We start from the raw sequence: 27,437 nt of genomic DNA, 5'->3' as shown, positions 1-27,437 counted from the left end.
TTATTTACATGGCAGTTTTAATCTGATTAGCTGTCTCCCTTCTTGTATGGCATACATTCAGCAAGAGAAGGCTTTTAGGTTCAGCAGGATCAGAATATTTAGAATAAATATGACCAAAGCCTCAACCCAATCCCAAAATTTGAACAATAGGATTGTTGTGGGTCTAAATGTTGAGACATTCATGGGAGTTTTGGGTGATATGGGGCACACAGAGAGTTTGATATGGACAAAGAGTTTTTACATGTGAGGCATTCGTACCCCATATTGCCCACCCCAAACCCCGCATTCATGTTACATTATATCTTCAAATGGGCTTTAATGTGACATTTTTGAGGATCTGACTTGCTGAACTCAAAGCGTGGATTCCTCCTGTGACTCTAAACCAGTTTTAAGTAGTTTATCCCATCTGTTTTTATGAAAAATGACACTGCACATCCCCTCATTCCCTCAAACATTTTTGGTTAAGGTAACAACATGGTCACTGGATTACAATACCTCAAGTGAAGCCACAATAGCTGCTGGATTCAGAGTTCACATTAAAAAGAAAACAAAAGAAAAAAGAAACAAGTTCACTTTCCTGTACAGCATATATATAGATATTTATATTCATATATTTTTATATATAGGCGGGGTAGAGTATTGCAGAATTATATTGCATGTGTTAATCAATAAACCTAGACAAAAACAAGCAAGTATATAGTATGGGTTGTTCACAAATGTTTCCTTTCAATAAAGCTCAGATTATTTAACCATCAGGGTTACAATCAGTACGCTGACCAAACAGCTGACCGCCTCTCAGATGTTTCATGAAAACTGGTCAGTGCCACCATCAGCATGTGAAACCAATCGCACTTGACAAAGCAGTGTAGAGAGTGTGTGAGTCCATTCTCTGAAAATAGAACAAAAATGTACCAACAAACTCACGCACACAAACTTACACCCACATATATACATACACACAAACCAAATATATGGCTTCTAACGTTGAATCAAGGCAGTTAAATAAATGGCATTTTCTTCTATGTTTCTTTTTTAGTTGATACAGACACAACCAGACTTTGTGTTCAAGCTCAACTTTGGTTTGGGTAGATACAATGAATATAATATCCCTCTGTACTTTTTTCATCAACTATTTACACATCGATGTAAGATCGACCAGCAGTCTAAAACACTATTTTCACTACTAGTTTAAACAATATGAAGAGCAATGTGTTCTTTTGCTACGACAGCTTATACGGAAAAATTACACTGAAAACACTTTTTGAATGCTTAAAATGTCATTGTCATTTGACCTCAAGTCCCTGATTTTCATTTTTAAGTCCAGCTCCTGCTAGATTGCATTGCATGGATTCTACACAGTATGCAATAGTTACATTAATCATACTTTTCTTCATATCTTTACAGTAAAGACAGCGATATACAGTAGGTGTTTGGAAGCAGTGTGTAAGGGGTGATACTAAGACTAAAGGTGCTGGCACAGTAGACTAGGCCAGTTCAACCTTAAGTTATACTAGTTAAATTGTATAGACTCCTCCTAGCCAAAGTATCTCAAGACTTTGAGTTGCTCTTTTCCATCTGCTGACACCAGCGTACAGTGCATCCAGGTCGATTGACTGGTGGCGCTGGCGGTAGCTGATTGGTCATTTAGCAGGCTGACAGATCAGCTGGACTGACCTAAAACAAACAGATTCTCCTACAAAAAAGGCCTCTTTCCTGAACTCTACCAGGGTCACAAGTTGGAAGACAGCCGGGATCTGGCAGAGTCTAGCTCTGGAAGGCTGACAATTGAATCTTTCTTGGGAAGTCCAGAGTCTGGAGGTCCTGACCCAGCAGCTGCTGCTACTGCTCCTGTTCCAGCAGGTCCACCGGGAGGAGGTGTAGAGGCAAAGGCCACCCTCTGTTGAGCTCCTGCTGATCTCCCTACCCCTGAGGGCCCTGGCAGGCTGGGATGAGGGGGCTGAGGGGGGCCGATGGAGTTGTTGGAGGTGCGGGTGGATGGTGGGGGGCTGGGGGCTGCAGAGGCAGCTTGTGGCGTTCCCTCCTGGGGGAGGGAAGGTTGGGAGGCAGACAGGGCCCGGGTATCCTGGCTTAAGCTACCTGTATGAAGGGAGTGGGTGCTCTTGTGCGAGGCAGGCCTCTGCTGGGTCTGTGTGGGGCTGGGTGCATGGTGCTGTACTAGGGACAACTGGGAACCAGAGGGTCCTGCACTTGCCATGTACTGGAAAGTCCGTCCTGAAGCTGCGAGTGGGCTTTGTACAGGTGGGCTGGAGATTGCAGATCCAAACGCCCCTCCGAACGCCTGGGGGGGTTGAGACTGAAGAGGAGACATGGAGACTGGGCTGGCCAGGTTCTGCATCACATGGAACCGTCGCACCATACGAGGAGACTGCAGAGTCCCTGGACCTACCAGAGGACTCGCCATTTGCGGACAAAAGCTCATGGCCACAGCCTGCTGAAGAGTGGCAATAGCAGAGCCTGACTGCGGTTGGCCAGGAGGAGCAAAGATACCACCGATGGAAGGGGTCATAGACATGGCCCGCGGCCGCTGCAGGTCCACCAGCTTCACCATTTCACGGTCGTACTTGACAATCTCCTGGATCATCTCGTTCTCCTGGTTGTTGAACACACCAGAGTTGAGATCATGCTGAACCTTGTGCATCAAGATGGAGTTCTTTTTACCTGCAGAAAGAAAGAAATGGATTGATCATTAAAGAGCTAAAAACAGAAATGAGAAAGGACAAGACAGAGAGGGCAAAAAGCTGAACAAAGCATAAAAATATGGAAACATGAGGATTTGGAAAGGGAGAACAATATGAGTTAGATATAGCATGTGATGTCCTTCACACCAGGTACATCCTCTAGCAGAACAAGCCCTGAGGAAAATGGATGTTTCACCCTGCACTCTCATCTATTGTTACAGTGTCCCGTGTCATCCTGAGGGAACAGCACAGCTCATTTTACTGCCTATTTCAACAATAATATTCTGAAAACATTTCCTATGTAAAATATTATTTTGTTTTCTGTACATGGAGTTCATTTTAGAGTGCTTTTTTATTTAAAAAAGAGCTGTATGCAGAGACATTAAGTTGCTTGCAATAATGCTACAATATGTAGCTTTGACTTTTCAAAGCTACATATGCTTTGACTACATAAATGTACTGTTTATGTCAGGCTCTAATCTTATGTGTGTATGAACTGGAGGAACTCCATCGTTCTAATATATTCTTCCTAATTTAGTGAATTTAATTTAGTTTTTTTTTTTACCTATGCGGTCTAGACGGTCAATGGCAACCGTCTCGAAGGCTCGTCTCATCATGGGATATTCTTCCAGCACCTCATTAAAGTGGTCAACAGACAGAGAGTAGAGTCGACAGTAAGTCTCTGCTCGCACGCTGGCTGTTCGCCGACCCCTCGTCAATAAACAGATCTCTGAAACGAGGAAGGAGAGATTGAAACTGCCTAAAAAAGAAGCTAAACACAGCATGACCGGAAAGAAACGCTTTATACTCAAACTGTATCCTACCTCCAAAATAAGAGCCATCAGAGAGTTTCATTGCCAGAGTGCCCTTAGTGATGACGCTGCAGACTCCGTGCTGAATGAAGTACATTTTCTTCCCAATGGTGCCCTCTCTTATAATGTAATCATGTGGCTGGAACACCTCAAAACGCAGCTTGGTCAACATGGCTGTCACAAAGTTGGGCTCTGCATTGGCAAACAGCGGCATGGATGCCACGAGCTTCCGACAATTGAAGTTTACAATTTCCTAAGAAAAGACACATTTTTTGGTGTGTACAAGGACAGGAGAAATATCTGCCAAATGTGAAACTAAGGTAATACACTGCGGTCAAGTTTCGGCATGCATGAAGGGTGTGTTCAGGTATTTGTATTTTCATAATCACATGTACATCACCGAAAGGAAGATCACAGTGAAAACAGTGAATCTCAAACATAAAGATAATCGTACAACTTGAATGTATTATACTATAAAAAACTACAAGAAATTGTGGGTTTATGTCTTACCTCTCTGAGAGGCTCGCTGAGTTCTCCCAAAATGCTCTCCTCATCAAACATCTTGCCCTGATATCTGTGCTCATAATAGTCATGGATTTTCTGCCGGAAGTCAGCGGGCAGCTTGTGGAAGGACATATACTGCTCCACTTGTTTGTACTAAGAGGGACAGAGATAATGGTCTGTTAATGCAGTGCATAAAATAGTTTTGAAATGTTTCTTTTCCCACAGTAACAATGTTTAACCGTATTGTCCCTGTCTGGTGATGATCAATATTTTTCATATTGTCAGAAAAATCCCACGCAGAGACCAAAACCAACAATGCATTTATCCTACCAACAAGAATCGTCTGTGTAGTCAAAGCATGATATAGCTTAGTAAAACATATAAATGAGCCACACTGTAGCAATGGATGTTCCTTCATTATGATGAAAAAGGGCACTGCAGGTTTTTTCAAGTTAATCCCACATACACCTCCTGCCATTAAATACCCCCTATAGAAAATAATGTGTATTTCTCCTCAGCTGAAAATAGTCCCCAATCTATTCAGTATTTCCTCCTGTTTCAGTAACAATTGCTAATATCTACACTTACATCTGGGAGGAACAAATGGGCTTGGGGCTAAAAGCTAAAGACAGGGTAAAAAATGAAAAAAAAAAAAAACGGACTAATACAATGTTGGTTTTGGCCTTTTCATGGAATTTGTTGACAATAATGAAGATATAAAATATAGATTAAAGCTATGAATAAAAGGTTACCCATCAACCTTAAAAAAATACTGTACTTGTAAGGTTATGGTGCAATTGGTTGCACGTTTTAAAGCACAAAGAATCGGAGATCTTTGCATATTTTTGCATGACAGCACCTCGGAAACACAGCAAAATATATTCTTTTGATATGATATTCAGTAAGCAGTTACACATTTAGCATTTACACATCATAGTACATTGTTTCCTACACTCAGTTCCAGTGTAATTCAACAACCCTACAATAAATCCTACCTTGAAGGTTATGCTGTTCAGTTTATATTGAAACTGTTTCAGAGAGGGGCTGATTGAAATTTATGGCCCTTTTGGAGGCAGTAGTTTATGGTATGGTTGAATTGTATCCTCAGAGGTTTTTCTAGTATTTTATTGTTGGGTGGACAAAACATAAACACCTCTCAGTTAGTTTCTTTATTTTTTTACTCCATAGAATGTAGTATAATTCAACAGCAAAAGGGATGAAGCTCATTAAAGACAACAAACAAAGTATCTTTCTGAGCATGACACAACACTGTTTTACCCGTATTTCTTCCAGTGAGTCAACAACCAACCGCACAACACAGTGCAAGTACACATCATTCAGCTGTCGACTGAAATAAAGACATACACCATTGATCAATGCCAGCTCAATAGACAGTGAAGGGTCCAACACGGCAACAACACAAACAATCAGCTTCTATTGTTGAGATATGCTAATCCCAATCCATCCAAAGTGACCACTGAGAAACCAAAAAGTACGTGGCCGGGCTGCAGAGAGGAGATTGATAGATGTGGAGGTAAACAGAACAGACAGTGAATGTGAGAAAGAAAGATTTGTCCTTGTACTTTGTTGTCAGACTGTTTGCACTTCAACCCAGCTCAATTGGACAGCTTCATAAGATGCACAGCTCAACCCTGCACCTATAAAGCTGTCCGAAACACACCTTTTGAGAGGCAGTGTGGCTGGCAAACACTGTGTACTCACAACTTCCAGGGACTGAGGAAGTCACCGCCCATACCGCCTCTATCCCATCGGTCCTAAAACTCTGTCAGCTGGCATCAAGGGACATCTCCTGACAACATCTTCAGCAGGTTTTGCTTCAGAGTAGCGAGACCGACCCACAACTTGAAGGTCCCAGGTTCACTTCTGTTGCAGACAGCACTGCCCTGTGTCCTGTCAGAGGCCATGAGCAAAACAATGACGTCCACCTGCTCACACTCTGTTACGAGCTCTGGATCCTCAGCAGCATAAGATAAATGCATAAATTGGAAATGGTTTGACAGACTGGCTCCCTGTTTCCAAAAGAGAGACATATTTGGCAAACAAAGATTTCTAGTTGTACATAATGGAGTACTTGTGTACACAAGGAAAATATTGAATCATAGTAGTGCACTAACTCACATTTTGAGCTAAAAAGCACTACCCTACTATAATGTTGTACCAGCTGATATTGTCTTGCACCTTAACCACCAAACCAAACAGACCTGCCCATGTGAGTACTAGCTCACATTACTAGGGTCACATTATCACCCGCAACTAAACTATCTTAACTACACAATTTATTTACAGTGCAGTCAGAGAGTATTAGGATATTTTATTGCACTGTTGGACCTTTACTTCTGCACTACTTCTCTTCAATCTCCTGACTCACCTCCTGACTTTTCACTTCGGACAGATTTTGACCAGTACTTTAGTTAATGACAAAGTCTGCCTGCAGAACTAATGAATACCTGTCAGCCTCAGCTGTACTTTCCTCTTTTGCTCTAATTATAAAATGTTGGTATTTAATTTCTGCCGCTATGGGGTCTCTCACATCGAAACAGTAACAAAAGACATAGTTTGACGACATCTTGAAGTAGTGTGGGATCATGGGAGTTTTTGTCTTCATTGTTAAACAACCACAGATGAAAATCTATCTGATGTGACGCAGGCAGGAATCACATTCATGGACGAGGTAATGTTAAAGGTCTAGTCGTTTTTAGACATTTTAATGTGGAACTGTTGCTGCTAATCATCAGCATGTTAGCATTGTTACCATGTTTGCATGCTGACATTAGCATTTATCTGTACCTAACTATAGCATCACAGAGCTGCTTGCATGACTGTAGCTGTGTGTGACCACTTTGACTGAAGGGTGCAGTGCAAAGAGTGCAATCCACAGACAGTTCCACATAATGGTAGCATCTCACATGAGGAACAGTAGGTGGTAAAAGCTTAAAGCCTCATAGTCCCTGTTCTATTTCAAACCCAATGTGCTGGATTACAGAGCCAAAACAGTAAAACAAATACTTTCTGAACTGTATGTAGGTTAAATTCACAGACTATACTGTTTCTTTAGAGGGGATATTGGTAGGTTGTACCATAATCTCACAGTGCTAGGCAGGAAAAGTATTGTCACTCTGCCCAGAAAAAGCAATGCATGTTTCTCACTGATACCGTCACCCACACTGCTCCCTTCTGCCATATAACATAAACATAAATAAACCAAACATGCAACCAGTCTGCTGGTTGGTAGGCAGCTCCTCTGATAGAGTTACACAACACAAGGTCTCACCTGCATGAGTGACTCTGCTTCCTGACATCTGCAGATGGAGAGTGGCCTGAAGAAATGACCCTGTGTCACAACTCTTTGCCTGACGTGTCAAAACTAACGCTGCAGCTGGTGTGCCTTTCAGAGAATGGAAGTGCTGATTCTGAGCAAAGTGTAGGCATGGGGTAGTCTGGCAGCGAGGGAAGACCACACACTCCCCGCAGAGATGCCGCCACCAAGTAGCTGTGGTCGGACAGGAAAGTCATTCCAGAGGATTGTGACTAAGCCCAAATGAATGAGGCAGCAAAAGTCTATCTGACTGAACTTACTTGCCGGCATTTGATGACATGATTTTGAGAGCCACGTCATCACCAGACCAACCTGAAATCTCTCCAGTGACACAGAGGAGCAGGAGCAAGCGTTTGGCTGGTGCGCTACAACACTCAGATGGGACTGACAAACACCCAAATGAGAGTGAAAATAACATCCATTTTTATGTGTCACACACTGATGACGGCAGCAAAACGCTCGACTGACAATTTGTCATTTAAACTGCTGTTTTTGGGAGGTTTTTAGGGGGGGATTTGTTATTCAGATGAAAATGTATAGTTTGGTCTTTGACTGTGATTGTATTATTCTACTTTTAAGCCCATTAACCACTGATCCAACATCAGCTTTTTGTCATTCCCATATCCTTCTTTCTTTCCTTTCAATCAATTTCATTTCCTTCCTCTCCTCCTCCCTCCGTAACTCCCCTCTTTTTCTCTTCTCCTGCTCATTCATCCCGCAACTTCTCTCCATTGGAAATTCTAATTCCGGTTCATCCCAAAGGGCTATGTGGATGTATAATTCATTCACTTAATTCCCTGCAAAATCGCCTCATTATATCATAAGGCACATTCACCAAAGAGAAGAAAATCAGATAGTGGTAAGTCAGTGCTTGTCTTGTCTTTCTTCAATTTGGAGATGTGTATACAGGGAGGAACAACACTCTGCGGGGTATCACACAGAACAAAGTCTCATTAAATGAAACGAGGCTTCTAAGGAAACACTGAAAATCCTTTAATTCAGTCAAAGGGACTAATGACCAAAGAAGACTGGCTGATAAGGGTTTATTCATCAGACACCCCTTCTACTAGAGTAGTGAATATCATTTGACACAACTAAAAGGACGCTGTTTTTGTTCTCTCTTTGGCCACTATCTTGCAAAGTCAACCAGACTCTGGATAATTGGAGTGATCAGTAACAAGCAGTCTGGCTAAGAGAAGACAGATTACTGTTGTTGATGGTGGCAGCAGCACGAAGAGGGAGAGAAGGAGAAGGAGGAAGAGGAGGAGGAGGAGGAGGAAGAAAACAATCTTGCATCCTGTCCTGTGCCACATCATGGCAGAGACCTCAGACTGCTGTCTGCGCTCTGTCTTGCTGACTGAGGTAAGTCTCTACGACTACAAGAGCGGAGAGCTGATTCAATGTACAACCCCCTGTGAGGCCATTAGGAGATGATTAAAAATTTTAATCTGCTATTTTTCTTAAAAAGGTCTAAAACTAAACTGGTCTATATACAGAAAGTCTGCAGTATTTTTGATTCGACTGTGAGGTTTTCTGAAATCAGTAATTTTGTGAATAAAAGAAGAGAATATTCAACATGCATATGTTCTATCCAAAACAAAAACTCTTTAATTATGTCAACATATCTCAAATGTATATTAAAGAAATAATGTATATATATGTATTGTAATGGACAGGAAATAGCGTGGGTAGGGTTGTAAACATAAACTGTAGGAGCTAGCATAGCACAGAAATGTAAATTATACATAAACATTTTACTGTCATTAACTCTGTCACTGTGCTTGCACTCACTGCAGCCAGTCCTTTTCTGCGTTTAGCCTCATTCCACCTTTCTGACTGCATCAAAACAACAGGCTGTTTAAGGACCTACACACCTACACAGGTGTCCATTATTCTTACTTATTAGACCAGACTTCACAAACTAATAAGAATAATAAAGACACATCCTCTCCCACCCAAACAGGTGCAGCAAATCTAATATGAATATTGTGTGACAGATTAACGGGAGGCATACCATGGGTGTGAAGGGCCTTTAAAGCTGCCTTTTCTATCTCGCACTGTATTACATTAAAGAGGGTAATGTCAGCATGCAAGTTCCCAAAAGCTCATAGCCAAATTTTGTCATCACCAGAAACACAGCCTGAATTTGTCATTTGCATTGTTGGCAAAGGTGCATTAAAGCTGGCACAAGTGAGACTGCTTCTTTCTATGTCGGCCTATCTGCCCCTCTGCTGTGTGTCAGCGTGCACTGTTACTATGTATAAATAACTCATAGGTCTCTGCACCAAAGCCATCAAGCCAAATTCTCCCTAAATTTAACCCACATTGATTGTAAGGCTGGCATTCCTGCTGGGCTGAAATGGAATCCTCCACACAATGCTAGCTGGAGCTGAGGCTGTAACAGACTGCCAGCAGATGTGTTTTGCTAACATTCTCTAAATGATACAAATGTCACTCACAGTCCTATCTGGAGGCGTGGCGAATTCACCCAGCAGCATCAGCCTCACTGGGATGGCTGGAACTTTTCTGCTCTACACGGTTTTTTTTGTTTGTTTTTTTTAAATAAACATGCCTTCAGCTCAAATACTAATCCTCACAGAGCAGCAGAAAAAAAGAAATTCTGACAACTGGTCAGAAAAAGGGCTCTGGGTAAATGCACTTCCTGCCCTCAGCAGAAAAAATATATATTCGAGGACGGGGTGAGGACGCATTAGAAAATGTCTAAACATGAGTGAATACAGTCAGAGCACACAGCATTATGAATAAATTTCTGATGTGAAAGCATATATGTTTCCTACTTCTCAATGTATTCTTAAACTGAATAAAAATACAGGCAGTTTGAGGATTATACACACTTAAAGCACATCACAGCTCATAAGACCTCAGTTTTTTGTTAGAGATCAGACTGCTTGTTGAGGTGAAAAGTTCAACTTTCAACCACCAGCAACAGGAAAATGGGGCAGAGGAAGGGTCTTTTTCTTGGACAGGTTACTCATTTCAGTAATCCCCACTGTGTAAGAAAGAATTCCTCACAAACAAAACTCAATGGATTTCTCTCTAGCCTTTTAACGGCCATCATCCAGGACACACAGTCTAGACAAGAGCACCACTAAGCACTAAACTTGCTGAATCGTTGTCTTCTGAACAATTTATTGGACATGATTTATACCCAAGCGTCCAGCCACATAGCTGAAAAAAACCTACAAGGAGTTCCACACAATGCTAGCCGGACAAAAACACTCTAAATGATGTGAAATAGACTGTGTTCAAATATCTCGCAGTGCACCAGGGTTGTGTCGACAACAAGGCCTTTCCGTCTCCCACAGGTTTCCCCTCCCCCTCTCTTTGCTCCCTGTAGCAGACAGTTAGCAGTAGCACTGCACCTCTCAAGGACACTACCACCAGAGGGGATTGAGAGAGGGAAAGAGAGAAAGAAAGAGAAATTCAGATCAAGAGAAAGGGGAGAGAAAGGGATGAAGACAAGAGGGAGATTAGGAGATGAAGCAGAAAATCAGGTGGACTCATTTAAGAGGCAGAGAGGAATAGTTGAAGACGCATAACAGATGAAAAAGAGTGCAGGTAGAGGGAGAGCCGGTGAGTGAGTGATCAGGAAAAGAGAGAGAGGCAGCCATGGATGCTTACGTCACCTTCAGGATGACATTGGCAGGACACACAGGTCTGCTGCCTCATCAATTTTTCTGCTGCCCAAGGGGACATCATATCGCGCGCACACATACACTATGTCTCATTGTCTCTCTCTCTCTCTCTCTCTGTCTCTCTCTCTCTCTCACCCTCATCAGCCCTGCCACACACACACACACACACACACACACACACACACACACATGCCCAGCCTCTGGCGACGTGGCTCTACCTGGCCGAACACACCCGCAGCTTCTTATTGGCTGCTGAAAGCCAGCAACACTCCCCCTGCTCCCCAGCCAGTGAGACTCTGCTTAGAAACAGAGGCTGCTCTATTACCACTACAGGCCACTGCTGCACCACTGTTCAGCACTGCTATCATCCCCATCCTTGTTTCAAAAAGACATCTGATAGTCAAAGGAAAAAAATTATCTAATGACAACATATACAAGTGGTTAAACAGGCTCTGATAATGTGTGATAGGCCGTAGCCTTTGGGTTAACCACCTGATAGTTCACTGTTATGTTGCTCCACAATACACCTAGTTATACTTTTCAAGATTCATATTCATTGTATTCAAAACCTGCATTATAAAAAAATAATCAATTATAGCAAATGTTCAACAATGTAATGCTGCTGCTAATAAGAGAAGAGAAAAGGTGTGCCTGTTACTGAGCCGTTCCATTGTTTTGAGCAATTAAGAGAATTTAAGAAATTGAAGGAGCTCTTCAACCTCAGATCCAACTTTTCCTCCCCCCAATACAGATTCTGATACCCAAACTAAAGTATCAGCAGATACGGAGTGGGTGCTGATCTGATACCACTGATCTTTTCCCAAATGTATAATCAATAAAAAAATAATTAATTCTTCTACGTGATACATAACGTGAGGCTGTAACTACATATTAATTCTTATAAGAGTAATTCATACAAAAAAGACTTGTGCAAGCAAAATGGCCCAAATATAAAAGTACATGGAGTTACTCTTTGGTGACGTTTGCTAATCATGCAGGTCACTTCCATTTTCATAGTGAACAACTGCAAGCAAATAGTTGGCACACAATGGAAAACACTATGTAAAATGTTTAATGTGGATTATCCACTATACACTTTAGTATTGGCACCAATACGGAGTTACCACATACGTCAAAATGTCATGAAAAGTGAAAAACTGAATGCTAAGCAGTTAACAGAAAACAGAAAATCTTTGAGAACACAGGACAGAGTTGATTTCAGTTGATCTCACCTTTTCCTGATACTGCCGTCTGGAGGAGTCCAGAGACTGAATAAGAGCTGTTGCATGCCCAATGAAAACAGCATAGCAAGTAGCTCCTACTATCATACTCAGCATGGTGAGCCAGATATCTGACAGACTCTCCGGGGCCTGCCGGCCATAACCAATGCACAGCATGTGGCTCATTGCCTTGAATACTGCAAAGGAGTACAGCTCTGACCAGGTATCATTCTGTAGAGAGAGAGAGAAAAAGGGAGATAAACAAGGACATCAGTGTTACATAAAAGGGCATGTCTTGAGGGAGAGTGGTGGCAGTGAGTAAGGAACCAGAAGAAAAGATTAAGGAACAACAGGGTCATGCAATAGCAACTCCAGGGACAGAGTTGCATTAAAAGGAAAGAGGGAGGAAGTGGAAATGACATTAGGGGAATCCTTCGAGGCCTAATCAGTGGAGTAGAGACGTTTGGAAATTATTTTCTCAAAGAGGAATGATAATGAGAGGTCATTAAATATGCCCTTTCAGAGCCGTGTGATGAGGAATATACCACAGGCAGCGACAGCCACGCAGCGGTCATCAGGTTGCTTCTGTTGAGATTCATGAAGGGACAAACCTAAGATCATAACTTACAAAAACATCAAGGGGCATTAGTCATGTTGTTGGATCTCTTTGAGAACATCTGAACAACACTCAGTATACTTTCCTAAAGGTAAATAGTGGTTCAGTGTTATTCCAGTGGTTTTATGCCTAACCTACTTTCGTCTCAAAAGTGGGGGAAGGGGACTTAGCAATCTGAAAAAGTTTCAATTGATCCAACACTTTTGTCCACCAAGCTTCCTTTGTTTCCTTTTTTTCTTTCATTAGCACGGAGTGGTGACGGCGGTGACCTCGGCCTGAATAAATTGCTGATTCCAAGTAATTCAAGGTAAAGCCAAAAGCCGGGCTTGACATCCAAGTTTTCTGGTTGTATTTAAATGATTTACCAAAGAAACTAGTATCCTGTGTAATGAAATGTTATTATTAAAGCACAGTTCTGTCCATTGAAAGATATAGTTAAAAACAGCATCCTGAAAACCTCTTAGAGGCTGGCTTCTAGAGCACCACAAACCAACCTTTTCTATCATGGTTCGTCACACGCAAACGCACACACACTCTTCCTCTCTAAATTTGTACCGGGCTACAAAGAGGTTACAGTCTGCACTCAGATAGCAAAGCTAAAATCAACTATATCCTCTCTTATAACTTGTAGCAGTGCATTAACAGTCTATTAGTGCAGTTTCTATCACATTTTAAAACACACTTTCTCTTTCCCTGGCTAATAACTACATTAGCCCCGTCACTGTCATGTTAAATCCACCAACTTTTCATGAGCTAAGAGAAACTACGCAGTTTTCAGCACTGAGGTGATGCATTTTTGCTCAGACAATACAATCAATTTTTAAATGCTTCGTTTAAATTAAGAAACGTTCCCAATTTGTTATTACTGGAAAGCAACGATACAAATATTAGCAACAATGATTGTAGTATTAATGTTTGTTATTATAATGCAGTGTATGGCTGTTTAAATGAATCAATTTGTCAACTGAGAAAAATTATATGGCAACATTTTTGATAATCAAGTGATTGTTTAAGTCATTTATCAAGCAAAAATGGCAAAAATTGTCTGGTTTCATCTTTTCAGATATTTCATCTTTTCAAATGTGAATATTTGCTGCATTTCATTGATAATTTGTTATTCGAGGAGGCTCTGGAAAACTGTAACAGCCGTTTATTACTGTTTCTTCAGGTTATATTGATTAAACGATGAACAAATCAATACAATAATACAAAGTATTGATTGATCAATAATTAAATCACTCATTACTTGCCCTAAAGAAGTGAATTATAGAGCAAATGGACACAATCCATGTACAATACAACAGCACATGGCTTCAGTACAAAGGGTGTGTTTTCATCTAAGAGACTCAACATTAAAGGGTCACACGGGACTTCTCCGTCATGAGCAGAAGAAAATCCAAAAATAAATCTAGCTCCACCAAGTGGGCTGAGGCTAAATGGTGTATGTGAAAACAGAAAGAGAAACAGTGGAGTGAAACAGATTGAATAATAGATGAATGATGAGCACTTTGATTCTGAAATAGCACAGGCAAGACAGAACGGGAGAGAGACTCCATATCCTCATAGGTCTCCGCAGCCCTCCCCAGAGACTTCAGTTTGGGATCTATCCGTTGCTTTGTTAGTTATCGCCGTCTCCATTAGCTGCAGATAGTCTGTTTGAAGTTGGCTAACAACGCAAAGGGCTTTAAATTTATCTTCCAGTGTCCTAAAATGCCTCTTTGTACATGCTGCTGCGACCCCGCTTTGCCAAAATGTACCAGCATTTGGCTCAGGAGATGTGCTAATTTCAAGGTAAAAGACAATGAGACTAAGTCGAGGTAGACTGTAATGCTCATTGGAACCAAAATGCTAGACAGTAAAAAGTCTAAAATGTGTTTTTAATCTTTAGCAGAAAAAGGTCTTGCATATATAAAACATACAGTATATCAGAAAGGTTTATCAAAGCTTTGTCATGAGCATTACAGTGTTAGGGTGTCAGTGTTTTGCAGGTTAAATCTTGTTCACCTTTATTTATAGTTTACAATATCTATATTTGTTATTTTTGTTTTTGTAATTTACAACTGCTATTGATTGCTATTAACTGAATGGTTTTGATTGTATTAATCTTGTTATGTCTTATTCAAATGTAAACTTTTGATTTTGAAACTGAACTGTTAAGATATGTACGTGGCTGTATTACACTTTTGCACACAGTATTGTATGTTCATAATCATCAGCGCTTAGTTTTCGAAGTCATTCATTTAAAAGGGAACATCTGCTCCACATTGCATGTTAATCCATCCAGTAGTTGTCGAGACATTTCACTCTGAACCACAAATGTCAACCTCGTGGTGGCCCTAGAGGAAAAGTCGGGGATCACCAAAACAGGATTCATCCTCTGGGGACCAAGGATGACTGTATAAAAGTGCTCTAGCAACCTATCTCATAATTGTTGAGTTATTTCAGTCTGGACCAAAGTGGTGGACTGACTAACCAACCGACCGACCGACATTTCCATCCCCAGAGCTACGCCACTAGCATGGCTAAAAATGTTGAAAAGTGCAAAGAGCAACACAAATGAACTTGTGACCTGTAACCAGTCTCATCAGTTCACACCTCACTGCACCAAGGGTGGACAGCCTGTGGCTCTGCGTAGGATTGATAGGTGCAGGAAGGAAGAAATGACAGAGACAGGGTGAAGCAGATACTAAAAAATTAGTCATTTCCAATTCCGAATTACCAATCACTATGCATGGCTGACAGCTGATAAGCAGGACAAATATCAAAAGATAATCATCTCACATGTAACAAAGCTTCTGGCATGGGCCTGTCACACACACACACAAACATACACCGGTTAGGTTTACAGTGGCTTGAGTTTATTGCACAGTCAGCTCTGTCTCCTGCTTCCTCTCGCTCACTCTCTCCATCTCTTTGACTCTCTCTGCCTCAGTGAGTGTGCATTGTCTCTGTATAATCTGTAAGGTGGGCAGAGAAATATGTTTCTGAGTGTGGAAGTCAAGGCATCCCCCGTCGTCTGACAGTTCATTTTAAGGTCAAAAGAAAAGTGGCACTCAGTATTCTATCCATCAACATGAACACTACGTGATGGCTACACATGCAGTATATATAGCTGTTTCCCCCTGCTTCCAGTTTTTAAAGTTAAGCTAGCCATCGCCCCCGCACTAGCTCCGTACTTCACACACAGGTATGTGAGTGGTATTGATCTCCTCATGTCGCTATCAGCAAGAAAACAAATAAGGGTTTTTCTAAGAGTTTTGTTAAGTACTCTTATTACTTTGTTAATGAATGTATTTATGCATTTTGATATTTGTGAGTGTGAGTTAATTATTCTTCTTCTAAAGGGCGACTCCAGAAATGTTGTACCGCACAAACTGGGTAAATTAAGAGAGACAGATTTTTTAAAAAAAGGAATGGTTAAAAACAGTTGCAGCAGGGGGAGACTTTTAATTTACAGGTCTCCCTAAAAGTCCATCAGACAGCTGCAGCTGATTCAGAATGCTGCTGGCTTGAGAAGGCCAAACAAGTGGATCACATCACTCCAGTTCTAAGGCCTTTACATTGGCTTCCTGTCTGTCAAATAATTGATTTTAAAATACTGCTGTTGGTTAATAAAGCACTGAATGGTTAAGGGCCAAAATTCATTTCTGATCTTTTGCTTCATTATGAACCATCTAGACTTTTCAGGTCTGCTGAAACTCTCAGTTAATTTAAATCAAGACTGAAGACTTTTCCCTACAGCTTTAAATTAAATCAAATTTAAGGCTGTAGATTAATAACTTACACTGCACTGATTTATCCTGTTTTTTACTTTCTATTAACTAAAATTTATTTTATCCTGATTTTATATTGTATTACACCCAATTAAAAATGTATTTCAATATCTTTTTTAATTTCCCTACAATGCTTTTAAGTTTTATGTAAAGCACTTTGAATTGCCCTGTTACTGAAATGTTCTATACAAATAAACTTGCCTTGCTTTTATCTTTAGTACAGGTCAAGCTCCAAAAAAGTAGGATCCTACCTTTCCCACAATGCAACATAATAGCTTAAATGCTTGGTAAATGCCCACATCTTTCAAACTGCATCACCCCAGTTTGTAACACAGGCTTTTCGTAATAACTATGTAGTCTCCAAACCGAAGCTGAGATAAGCCCAATGACATTATCAGGAGTAATTTGTTTTAGACTTGACAAAGCTAAACGGTTTTCACAAGCTGAGTAGTGACCACAACTAATAATAACTGACCTTTATGTGCAAAATCTGTGAAGTCCCCCCCCCCCCCCATTATTTATGTTTATGTTGTTGCATATTTCTTTAATGTGTAAAGGCTGTGAAGAGTTTTGATTAATTCAGCCGCATCTGGAAAAGCTATAATAACGATTAAGCCTCCAGATCAGTTGTTATGGCACTGTCTGAAGTCTGTACCACTGAGTTTGCTTGGAACATCTTATTCTCATAAAGCAATCTTTGAAGAACATTTCTTACTAAGATGTGATGATCAATAGTAGAGTATCACTGAACTGGAGAGGGCTCGCTTGGCAGGATGTATTCACTTTGAAATGGTTTAAATCAGGATGCGTTATTGGCTCTTTCAGTGCGAACATGTGTAACAAAGTAACCGTGTTCAAGATAGAAACGTGCACTTCTGCTTGAGTAGTTTTTTAACTCAAGTAAACTCACTGCTGCTGGAGTGATGTTTAAGTGCAGTAACAGCACTTCTTTGCGTGAGTAGAATATTGGAGAACTGCTTGTCCTCAGCACAATGAGATCCATAAGAACAAAAACACCTGAATTCCTCTGGGACTGAGATAATAACATTATTTTTCCTCCTCGCCTGGGAAACAAACACCACCTAATTTCTAGTCAATTTACAGAGGTTACACAGCAGCTTTCACCTTTCATGTTTATACACTGTATACACACAGACCTAGTGAGAAGCTCAAATCAAATTTGCAATGTCCAGCAGCAGGCCCGTAGTATGTTTGGTCAAACTAGCTGCTGTGAGTAAATAAAGTGATTTAACACCATACGTAGTAATTACCGGATTATCTTCTCCAAGAGAGCAAGCCACTGTACTGCGAAGCCCCCTCCTGCTGATGACAGTGGGGGATAATATGAAAGAGACGTCTCTGTGATGTGGATACAGCAAGGGATGGGTACACACAGTTGTAATTACAGAGTTGAAACTGTACACCCTGTGTCTGTCAGTTAGCGCTGCTGTCACTATTATTACCCAGTCGCCTCAGTACTCCACTGACACAGCGAGGCTCTGCCACCTACCATGGAAATTAACTACGTGGCTGACAAGGCTGTGTAAAGCTAATGCTAAATATAAACTAAATGAAATTAACGGATGGAAGTTGAGATGTATTGCAAAAAACAACAACAAAATGTTCCCTGGGGTATTACAAGTTTGACCGAATCTAATTACTGGTTGGTGGATGTCATCCAGAGTTACAGAGTGTTCTCAACGCCCACCATGGGTCCTGCCTGTGGGCGCCACACCACCAGAGCTACTGTAGGGTGCGAGGCTTGATGGATGGCCTGGCTGCAACACAATGGCTAATGTTACAAGTTGTCAGCCACTCAATAGGGGGGGTGGTCTCAGGTGGCTGTAGGGTGCCTGTACCATACCAGCGTGGCCCTTTACTTTGAGAGTGACGGCTCTCTGGAGACTGACTGTTATTGCTGTCAGTGGGATGTCAGCCCCAAACTTCATCATCCCAGACTTCAAACTCTGCACAAGGTTGTAATCTTGTGTATCACGTGAGTTTATAAAAGCAGAAATATTAAGTTAAAGTCATACTTGCTGTGCTTTATAGGGAAGGTCTGTACAGTTTACACCATTTTTACACTATACACACGAAATAAAAGCAAGCCCATATTAATAGATTGAGCAGGCTATAGCTGGATAACAGTGTATTGATATTACATCTGGGAGTGCAGTGATTATTTTCATTATCAATTTATCTGCAAATTATATTCTCCATTAAGTGACATAATGATGTAAGATAGAGAAAAGTCGCTTTATCACAATGGAAGAGCAGGAACTACTGAATTTTTAAAAAAAATGACTGAAAGGATTAATTGATTTTAAAATAGTTACTTTTTTATGATACATTTTTTGTAGACTACTAATCAATTATCTATTGACTAATTGTTTCAGCACATCAGCATGTTACTCTGCTTTACTATATTGTTTCTATTTTGCTTATAGTCTTTATTATTATTATTATTACCTGTATTTTCTTTGTTATATTCAGAGGTGTGTGTGTATTTCACTAGAAGGATGCAGTTTAAGGCAATGCAAGTTGTTTCTTTTGTTTTTGTTTTGTTTACAGTTCATAACATCAAAGACTTAATGAGGATATGGTTGACAGTCAGTCTCAGGGACAGTGGACACACGTCTCTAAATGTCTGCATTCTGGTTATTGTAACAATGAGGTACATGTAGCTTAAATGTTTTCTTTTATATTGTCTTAGATTAATGTAGATCTACTTTCTGAACTTAAATGCATTTTTAGCCAGAGTGATTTTAGAGTGATATGAATTTCAAATTGTTCTGCTTCTTTTGCGTAGCAGTTCTTTTTTCTGTGATCATGTCACCATCAGCTAATTTTGATTAAATATTACATGAAAGCAACATCTGTCAGACCCAAAATATTCCTCACATTATTGATACTGAGATCCTGAGCCAATATTGTAATATATGATTTTGTCAGTGTTGTCTAGCTCTAGAAAACGGCGCCAGTAAAACTGCAGAATGTCTCGTTTTGACACATTAAACAAAGAGGAATCCCTTCCCTCTCACCAACATAAAAGAGAGGACATTCATTCTCATCACCACGTTAACTTGTTTTAATCGAAATTACTTTTGTACAGCAATAAAAAACAAGCGGCAGTGCTGTCATCCAGGAAATACTTCAAAACGGAAATTTACAAGTAGTCATGGCAGGCCCTGACAATGTCGAGGTGCAGGACCCAATCTATTTAAAACCCCATTTGGGCCTGTGCCTCTTGTCTGGGTTAGTATGGTCTCCCCTCACTCAGTAAAAGGCCGGGCTGAGAGACAGACCAATAAACAACCAGCTTTTATCTCTCTGAGAGAGACACAGCAACAAAGAGCCCAGCTGCCTGGCCATTTCCCCCGCTTTCCTCTGTTTTCCCCTTTTATCTTTCCTGTCATCACTCCACCATGCTGAAGAGGAGGCACAGAGGGATCTAGAGGTGTTTAAATCACTCTCTCTTTCTTTGTCACAGCTTCTTCATTGGTATCTTATGCTTGTTTTCTGTGCCATACCGGCTAAATGCTAGTGCAGCGAGCGGTGATATGAGTAATTTTCTTGATTTGGTGGAAGGAAATACTGACTTTTACTCCTGAATCAGTATTAGCATAATTGCAACAGCAGCAGCTTAGGATAATACAGTAATGGCTCCCTGAGTAGTGCGGCGCACTGTTTTCAAACTGAACCATATTGATCTAACTTACTGTATATAAAACTATCACAGACCATCCAGGGGACCGTTCCTTTTTAAACACACCAGCAGCATGACTCTAGGGATGGAAATGTTGGTCCACCACTTTCATCCAGACTGAAATATCTTAACAGTTGTTGGATGGATTGACATGAAATTTTGCCCAGAGGGTGAATCCTAATGACTTTTGTCATGTTGTTTCCCCGACCTTTCTTCTTGCACCATCATTAGGTCAAAATTTTATTTGTCAGTCAGCCTAATCTGTACTTACTGTATACAAGGTACAAGGTACATATTAGACTGATGGGAATGTCATTAGTTTAACATGTACTTCGGTTTTTTGTATTTAGTGCTAAATAGCGAATGTTAGTATACTCACACACACCAAACTAAGATATTTGACATGACAGACATTATAACTGCTGAACATCAGCATGTTAGCATTATCATTGTGAGCTTGTTAGCATGCTGCTGTTAGCATTCAGCTCAAAGCACCAATGTGCCTAAAATACAGCCTCAGAGATGCTAGTGTGGCTGTAGACACTTGTTACAATGAGTTATAGTATATTTATTATTGCTTACCCTTGTAAAGGAAGACTCATCAATCTTTAATAAATGCTCATCTTTGTTGGATGAGTCATGTTGCTCCAATACTTTAAGAGACTAAACTACCAATCGATTTAATTTTGTGGCCATAAAGATCAGTTGACAACAAAACATTTTCTGGTCTTAAAAAAAAAATAAAGCTCTTTCAAATGCAAAAGATCATATACAGATTTGAGGTTTCCCTCTGTTGATGACAACATCCTGATGGAAATCCAGTTCCGGGGTGATATGTGCAACTTGACACGCTGATACATGATTCCCTGACACAAACCTCCATCTTGTTGAGGGACACCCAGCAGTCTGAGGGGAAGTCCTGCAGCATGGGAACCAGGAACTGTAGGCAGCCGTCCCAGTGACATAGCAGCAGCATCATACCAATCAAGTTAAAGATCCGCATCACCGCACTGGCCAGGTCATAGGTCATATGGAAGATCTGGAGTAAGACAATAAGACAAGGAGGGGAGTTTAAACTGAGCTGAGACATGTGGAGATAGAGAATATGTTGGATTTGGAACATGAGCTCAGAGAATATGGCTTTCATAACTTCACATCTCAGTGGCAGGACTGGCCTCCCACTCGGCTCCATAGTCTCCTTTTGATAATACCCAGTCTGATTAATGAGTAGGGGAGATGGGTTCCCATCAGTCCCAAATCAAACACAGCAGGAGCAGGCAAGACATTTGTTACACGGAGATACATGACATCAATCAGAAGCACACACGCACGCAGAGTCCAGTCACACGCACAAAACACTCACGCAAGCCTGCAGGCACACTGATACACTAACAACGCAGACAGACATGCCAGCACATACACATACAAACATTCAAACACACAGAGTGATGGACAGGGACCATCATGATCCTTAACAACTGATAGTCCATGTCGTCTCACACATCAATCATTCTGAGTCACTGGACAGTCACTTAGGCCAATTATATATCACCTGACTGACTTCAAGAAACCACTCATTGTTGACGCTTAACAATTTAATGGCTGCAATTAATACCATAATAATCAGTGAGTCTAAATCAGTGGAAATTACAATACTTTTCATAGTAAAACAGGTAGGAAGGTCTGATAAAGTCTACTATGAAGGAATGAGAAATGGGTCATTTATTACTCAGTGCAGCTGAGGGAGAAGTGATACTCTGTGATGGGAGTGATAAGGACTGTTACATGAATCACATGTGCTGATCTTTCTAAATGCCGCTTTAACCTTTATGGGCTTTTCACTGTCACTTTTTATCAATCAGAAACTGACAAAATAGAGTATTTTGTCATATTTGTGAGGATGGATAAGATAAACTGCTGTACACAGTGGCGTTGTGCTGGCTGATGGAGATGTTCAGCACCTTGGACAGCTCCAATAAACTTAACAGGAACTAAAAGTAGTTCAGATTCTTGGATTTTCAAAATAAACTATGATAGATAACATCAAAGAGATAAAAACTGGGCATTTCCTGTGTCAGGTTCTCACTCTCCACCACATCTCCGCTCTCATTCTCCATGCATGCCAAGTATTACTTCCCATCACATGCCACTGTGTGTATGTGTGCGCATTGCATCATATCTTCAAAAATCCAATTATCTAAAGGTCAAGTCAGCAGCCGAGCCCCACTGCGCTGCTCACCACTGCAAAATGCCAACACCAGGCTGCCGATACTGGCCTAAACGAAAAGTCGAGTGATCTCATGACACCGTTGGAAGGAAGAAGTCCAACTACAGGCTGGAGAGGGCCACAACAAAGTGTATCCCTCACAGAGTAAAGAAAAGCTGAGTGGCCAGGAAGGGCAGGACTGGGTCTTTGAGTTTAGTCTAGAAGAAGCGGGGAATCTACCTGGCAGCAGCACCCATCTTCACATCCAGAGTCTGCCAGTCAGGCCTCTGAGGAAATGCCAGCTGGCCTAACCTCTCCGATCCCTTTAAATGAACAATTAGTGACACACATAATCGCAGTCAACAGCCCCCTAGTGCTGCACATTATCGTCACCCTCTACCCCACCTGCTCTTCTTCTGGCGCCTTAATTGATTAACTGTGTTTGCCCTGGTTAATAGGCTGCTTATTAGACCGTCTGATGCCACCTGTGGGACTGCCGGGTCAGAAGAGGAGACAGAGGGGTAGGGTTGTGTGAGTTTGTGTGTATGTGTGTTTGTGACAACAGTAATTTGAATGTAAAGTTTGTTAAAGCTCAAACATCCTGCTGACATCATACATTTCTCACCAGGTGGCAGGTGAGAACATTAATATTGAGCCTCCAGGCAGAGGAAAGCAGGCTGCTCGGAGCAGGTACAAAGAGGCAGACTGTTGGTTTGGTCACGAGCCAACATCAGCATATTGGAGGCAAATCAATGACCTTTCATCAATGGCTGGCTGTTTCTTCCACTGTGGCTGAGAGTTGTGTGATTAGTGTTAATATAATATTTACTGAGCGACAGTCATTAAAAATGTATGCTCTTACCTCTTCCCATTGGTGAATGTAGCGTATTAATCTGGAGAGCCTCAACAGCCTCAGAAGACTTAGGATCTTGGTAAAGCGAACGATCCGCAGGGCCCGAGCAGTCTTGTACACCTCTGAGTCGATACCTTTCTCTACTATGAGGAATATGTAATCCACTGGGATGGAGGAGATAAAGTCCACAATGAACCAAGTTTTTAGGTACTTCATTTTAATAGTTTTAGGGTCCAAAATGATGTCTGAGTTGTCCTCAATGATGATTCCAGTGCGGAAGTTGAGCACCAGGTCCATAAGGAAGAAGGTGTCCGAGACCACATTGAAGATGATCCAGGGTGTAGTGGTCTCGTCCTTGAAGAAGGTGATGCCCACAGGGATGATGATCAGGTTGCCCACCATAAACAGCAGCATTGTGAAATCCCAGTAGAACCTAGCAGGCGTGTGTAGTTGTGATGTGTATGTGACAGTGAGTTAACATGGTGTGTGTGTGTGTGTGTGTGTGTGTGTGTGTGTGTGTGTGTGTGTGTGTGTGTGTGTGTGTGTGTGTGTGTAGAGTACAGGAGGGGGGGAATTGAGAGGGGGGAAGACAAAAATAGAGTCAGATAAGAAAAGTGAGTTGCTGTGGAAAGCTGATAGGCACAAGAGACTTCCTAACTCAAGATGGAAAAGTGTGAACGAAGTGTAGGAGCTCCACTTTGCCTGCCTGAACATGCAGAAAGCAGGGAAAGAGGGGAGGGAGATATTCTGCTGAACTTACTTTTTCCAAGATTTATATACTATAGTAATTAATCATAAGCAATTTATCCATGCATTTTATGTTCAAAATGATTCTTATGATCGCCTCTGCTCATTGAGTAAAAAAGATAATTTTATATGCATGGCTGATGAAGTTTTTTTCTGTACCATGGTAGGTCAAGTCTTGTCCATGACTGACTGATGTTAATGTGCTTTTCGGGCTGCATTTTCAAGGTTTGAATTATCAAAAGATGACTGAAATGTGTTAAAAGATGGAAGTAACTTTCAACCTCCTTTCTTAACCCTTCTTTCACTGACAATGGCTTTACTTACACTTCCCCAATACTATATAAAAAGATATAAAGATATAAAAACTATAATTGCACAATTAATTGTTCAAATGTTTGGGCACAGAAATATTTCATGCTTTATAGGATTTACAGGCATATTTTATATAGTCCATATGTTAGCCTTCATAGTGATGTTACTTAAATTAAACATCTTATGAACAAAGTATTGTAAAACTCCAATAAGATAAAACCAAATAGACTTTGGGAGGAGTCATGCTGCATAAAAAGTAATATCACAAATATCACAGATACAGCCAGCATCTCTCAGACCCCAAACTGAAGTTATTTTCAGACCGTCTCTGTAGCAAACTAAATTAGGTTTACAATCAACTCTCATAAAATTAGGAAAAGAAATGAAGTATAAAGCCGATAAAAAACATGTTAATAAGTTTCTTTAGCTGTTTCCAGTTTCCATTCACTAGACTGCATTTGTAGCTGTTATCGACCTTTCAGTAGCCCACACATGGAGACAAAAAAAGGAGGCTGTCCTGCTATTACTGCCATAGTGATGTGGCAGTTTGGTGAATGGGACAGACAGAGTAAAAGTAGTGAGGTCTGAGCCCGTCAGAGGAAGCTCTGCAGGACAGGTGCAGCGCTGAGTCATTACACTGCGACTTATGCAACAAGCTCGACTCCTCCACTCCACGGCAACAACAATAAACGCGTTGATGATAATGTTTGAAGCAACTTTTTTTAACCTATGCGTTTGCATGCCATCACGGAGGACCTTGTAGCTAAAGCTTCGTGCTTTGGCTGAGGGAGTATGCATGGTAGAGAAAGGTCTCCAAAGTGGCCGTCCAATATCTGCTGTTGAATGTCTCAAGTTTAGCATTTAGTAGTCTACTGACTCGGCGTTATGTGATACAAATGGGCCAAACATGAATGGACGCGCGAGCAGACTCCAAATTAGACGGGAGCTGTCCACCCCATGTGGTGCTGAAACAAAGCAGCCCAGTCGAGAGTAAAACCTACTGATTTTCTGACCCAAATGCAATTCAGCGGCTGGTACATGTCGGGGAAAAAGAGGCTTGTAGGCTAATTCATCAAGCCCAAGCAAGGAGGAGCCTTCTCGGCTCGCAGATATAAGCAAATATTTGTATGACAAAATAACTGCTGGGTGTCCATCTGGGTTATCAGTGTTAGAGCCATGATTAACAGAGAGCACCCGTCATTAAAATACAGGATTTGGGGAGCCGTACAGGCGGATATGTCTTCAGTGAGCATGCTTGCGGTTTTTGCACACTTGGCTCAAGGTGACATTCCATTACTGACTGCATCGCATGCACACATACACACAGCCTACATTCTGTCAGCACGGCTCTTGTTGCAGAGCATAGCTTATACTACAACGAATATTAAACAGATCTTTGAAAATTGTGGCATTTTAAATGAGCCAGAGCGTTGTTCTCTTTGTTAAACAGGATCGTACTGACAAGTCGAGATGTGTTAGCAGGCCGGGCTTGTTGGGCACCACAGACATGCTACTGTACATACAGACTCGGGGGATTTGTTTACAACCTTGAAAGGATAGTCTACACTTTGCTAAAGACCATCTGCCCGACAACAGGTTGTTTGGGGGGATCAATGGCAGCACATTGCAATGCATCGATTCAAATCTCTGCAGATTCAATCATAAGGGATGACATGAAAAAGCAGCAGTCATAGCCTTGAACAATAACCATGCGTGTGCTACCATGGAGTGGTTACTCACTACAAAGTGAGTTGTAGATGACAATGAGGACCATATGGGCCCTTCATGACTTTCAACGTGCAACCAATGGTAGCCCCCAGCTCTTACCTGAAATCGCTGTAAGGGTGGATAATCCAATTTCCAGCTGATTTGACCCTCTCCTGCTCTCTCTCCACTGCTTTTTGACTACCATACATGCGTAAGGAGAATTTGTTGACTCCAGGCTGCAGCATACTACTGAACTGCCGCTGCATGAAGCTGGCTTGGCTGCCCCGAGGCTCCGCATCCTCGGCGGGCACAATTGGCGGTCCATCCTCCGGCTTCTGGAAAGTGACAGAGTTCCTGGGCTGCTGCTGAGTCTGAGTCGGGCCGTGCAGTGAGGACGATGCTTTCCGGCTTGGTGCGTTAGAGAAGGACACCTTGGAGTCCTTTTTCTCGGGGACACCGCTGGACACGGGGGTAGCGCCGGGGTTTGCGCTTTCTCCTCCGTGCCCTCCTGTCAAGGACCCGCCTGGTGTGATCGAGCCGTCCATGCTGGCGGTGGTCGAGTTACAGGCTCCTCGCTTTGCGCTCCCTCCGTCCTCGGCCCTCCCCGACCCCCCTGTCTGCTTCTCCTGCTTGGAGATGATTGAGCGAAGGCTCCCGGTACCCGAGTCCCTCCTGCATTCTCCGTTTTTGTTGCATTTCATGCTGGAAATTGGACCGGCGCTGTTGCAACCATCACCCGCTGTGGCGTTTAAAATCTCTACCCCGACCGCTGATTCCGACGCCTCCGCCCCAGATGCTCTGCTGGTCTCGGTGCGCTGGGCAGCATCGCCCGGACAAGGTGTCTGGGTCTCGGTTCGGGAGGTAGCAGTGGGCCGTGGGGCGGCAGGAGCGTCCTCTGCGTGTGTATGGCAGGGCTCCTTGTTGGAGTTTCTCCTGGAACCCGAGGACGCGGCTCCCCCTCCTGGCGTAAAGTTCTTCATCCTGATACTGCCGCCTCCTCCTCCTCCACCTCCGCCACTGCCGCTCCCCCCGGCACGGCGCAACCGCGGATGCTGAAACTTAGACTCCTCTTCGCCGTCCTCCGTCTCGTCCATCACGACGTTGCTGGCCGCGCCGGGCTGCCTACCACCGGAGTCCAAGCAGTTCTGGCTGCTGTTGCTTCTTTTGCATTTGGACGTGGCAGCCTTGGGAGCGCTGATGCGGCTGCATCCACTGCTGCCTACCGCCTTCTTCTTCATGGTGGCATCAGACGCCGGTGAAACCTCATTCCTGTCCATGACATTGAGCAT

General features: G+C 42.0%; 1 protein-coding gene and 1 long non-coding RNA gene across 2 annotated transcripts; one reads left to right on the top strand and one right to left on the bottom strand.

Moving 5' to 3' along the window:
* On the bottom strand, positions 1–27,437 carry LOC123973040 (potassium/sodium hyperpolarization-activated cyclic nucleotide-gated channel 2-like). Its single transcript, XM_046052887.1, has 8 exons — positions 26,269–27,437; positions 23,392–23,815; positions 21,201–21,362; positions 12,241–12,459; positions 4,022–4,168; positions 3,524–3,764; positions 3,265–3,429; positions 1–2,679 (listed from the first exon to the last, which is right to left on the bottom strand). Exons 1-8 carry the CDS (start codon positions 27,435–27,437, stop codon positions 1,730–1,732), a joined length of 3,477 nt encoding a protein of 1,158 aa, XP_045908843.1. The 3' UTR covers positions 1–1,729.
* LOC123973042 lies at positions 13,089–23,666 on the top strand. Its single transcript, XR_006825521.1, has 3 exons — positions 13,089–13,151; positions 22,988–23,050; positions 23,158–23,666. It is a non-coding gene; the product is annotated as an uncharacterized LOC123973042 (long non-coding RNA).

Source organism: Micropterus dolomieu, linkage group LG06 (assembly GCF_021292245.1).
Source record: "Micropterus dolomieu isolate WLL.071019.BEF.003 ecotype Adirondacks linkage group LG06, ASM2129224v1, whole genome shotgun sequence".
Classification (NCBI taxonomy): Eukaryota; Metazoa; Chordata; class Actinopteri; order Centrarchiformes; family Centrarchidae; genus Micropterus; species Micropterus dolomieu.
This window is presented reverse-complemented; position numbering and strand designations above follow the sequence as displayed.

Coding starts and splice junctions, on each gene's coding strand:
- LOC123973040 (XM_046052887.1), bottom strand. CDS start 27,437: ATGCTCAATGTCATGGACAGGAATGAGGTTTCACCGGCGTCTGATGCC. Junction 12,460..21,200: donor TGTCCCTCAACAAGATGGAG/GTTTGTGTCAGG, acceptor CTCTCTCTACAG/AATGATACCTGGTCAGAGCT. Junction 3,430..3,523: donor TGATGGCTCTTATTTTGGAG/GTAGGATACAGT, acceptor TCCTCGTTTCAG/AGATCTGTTTATTGACGAGG.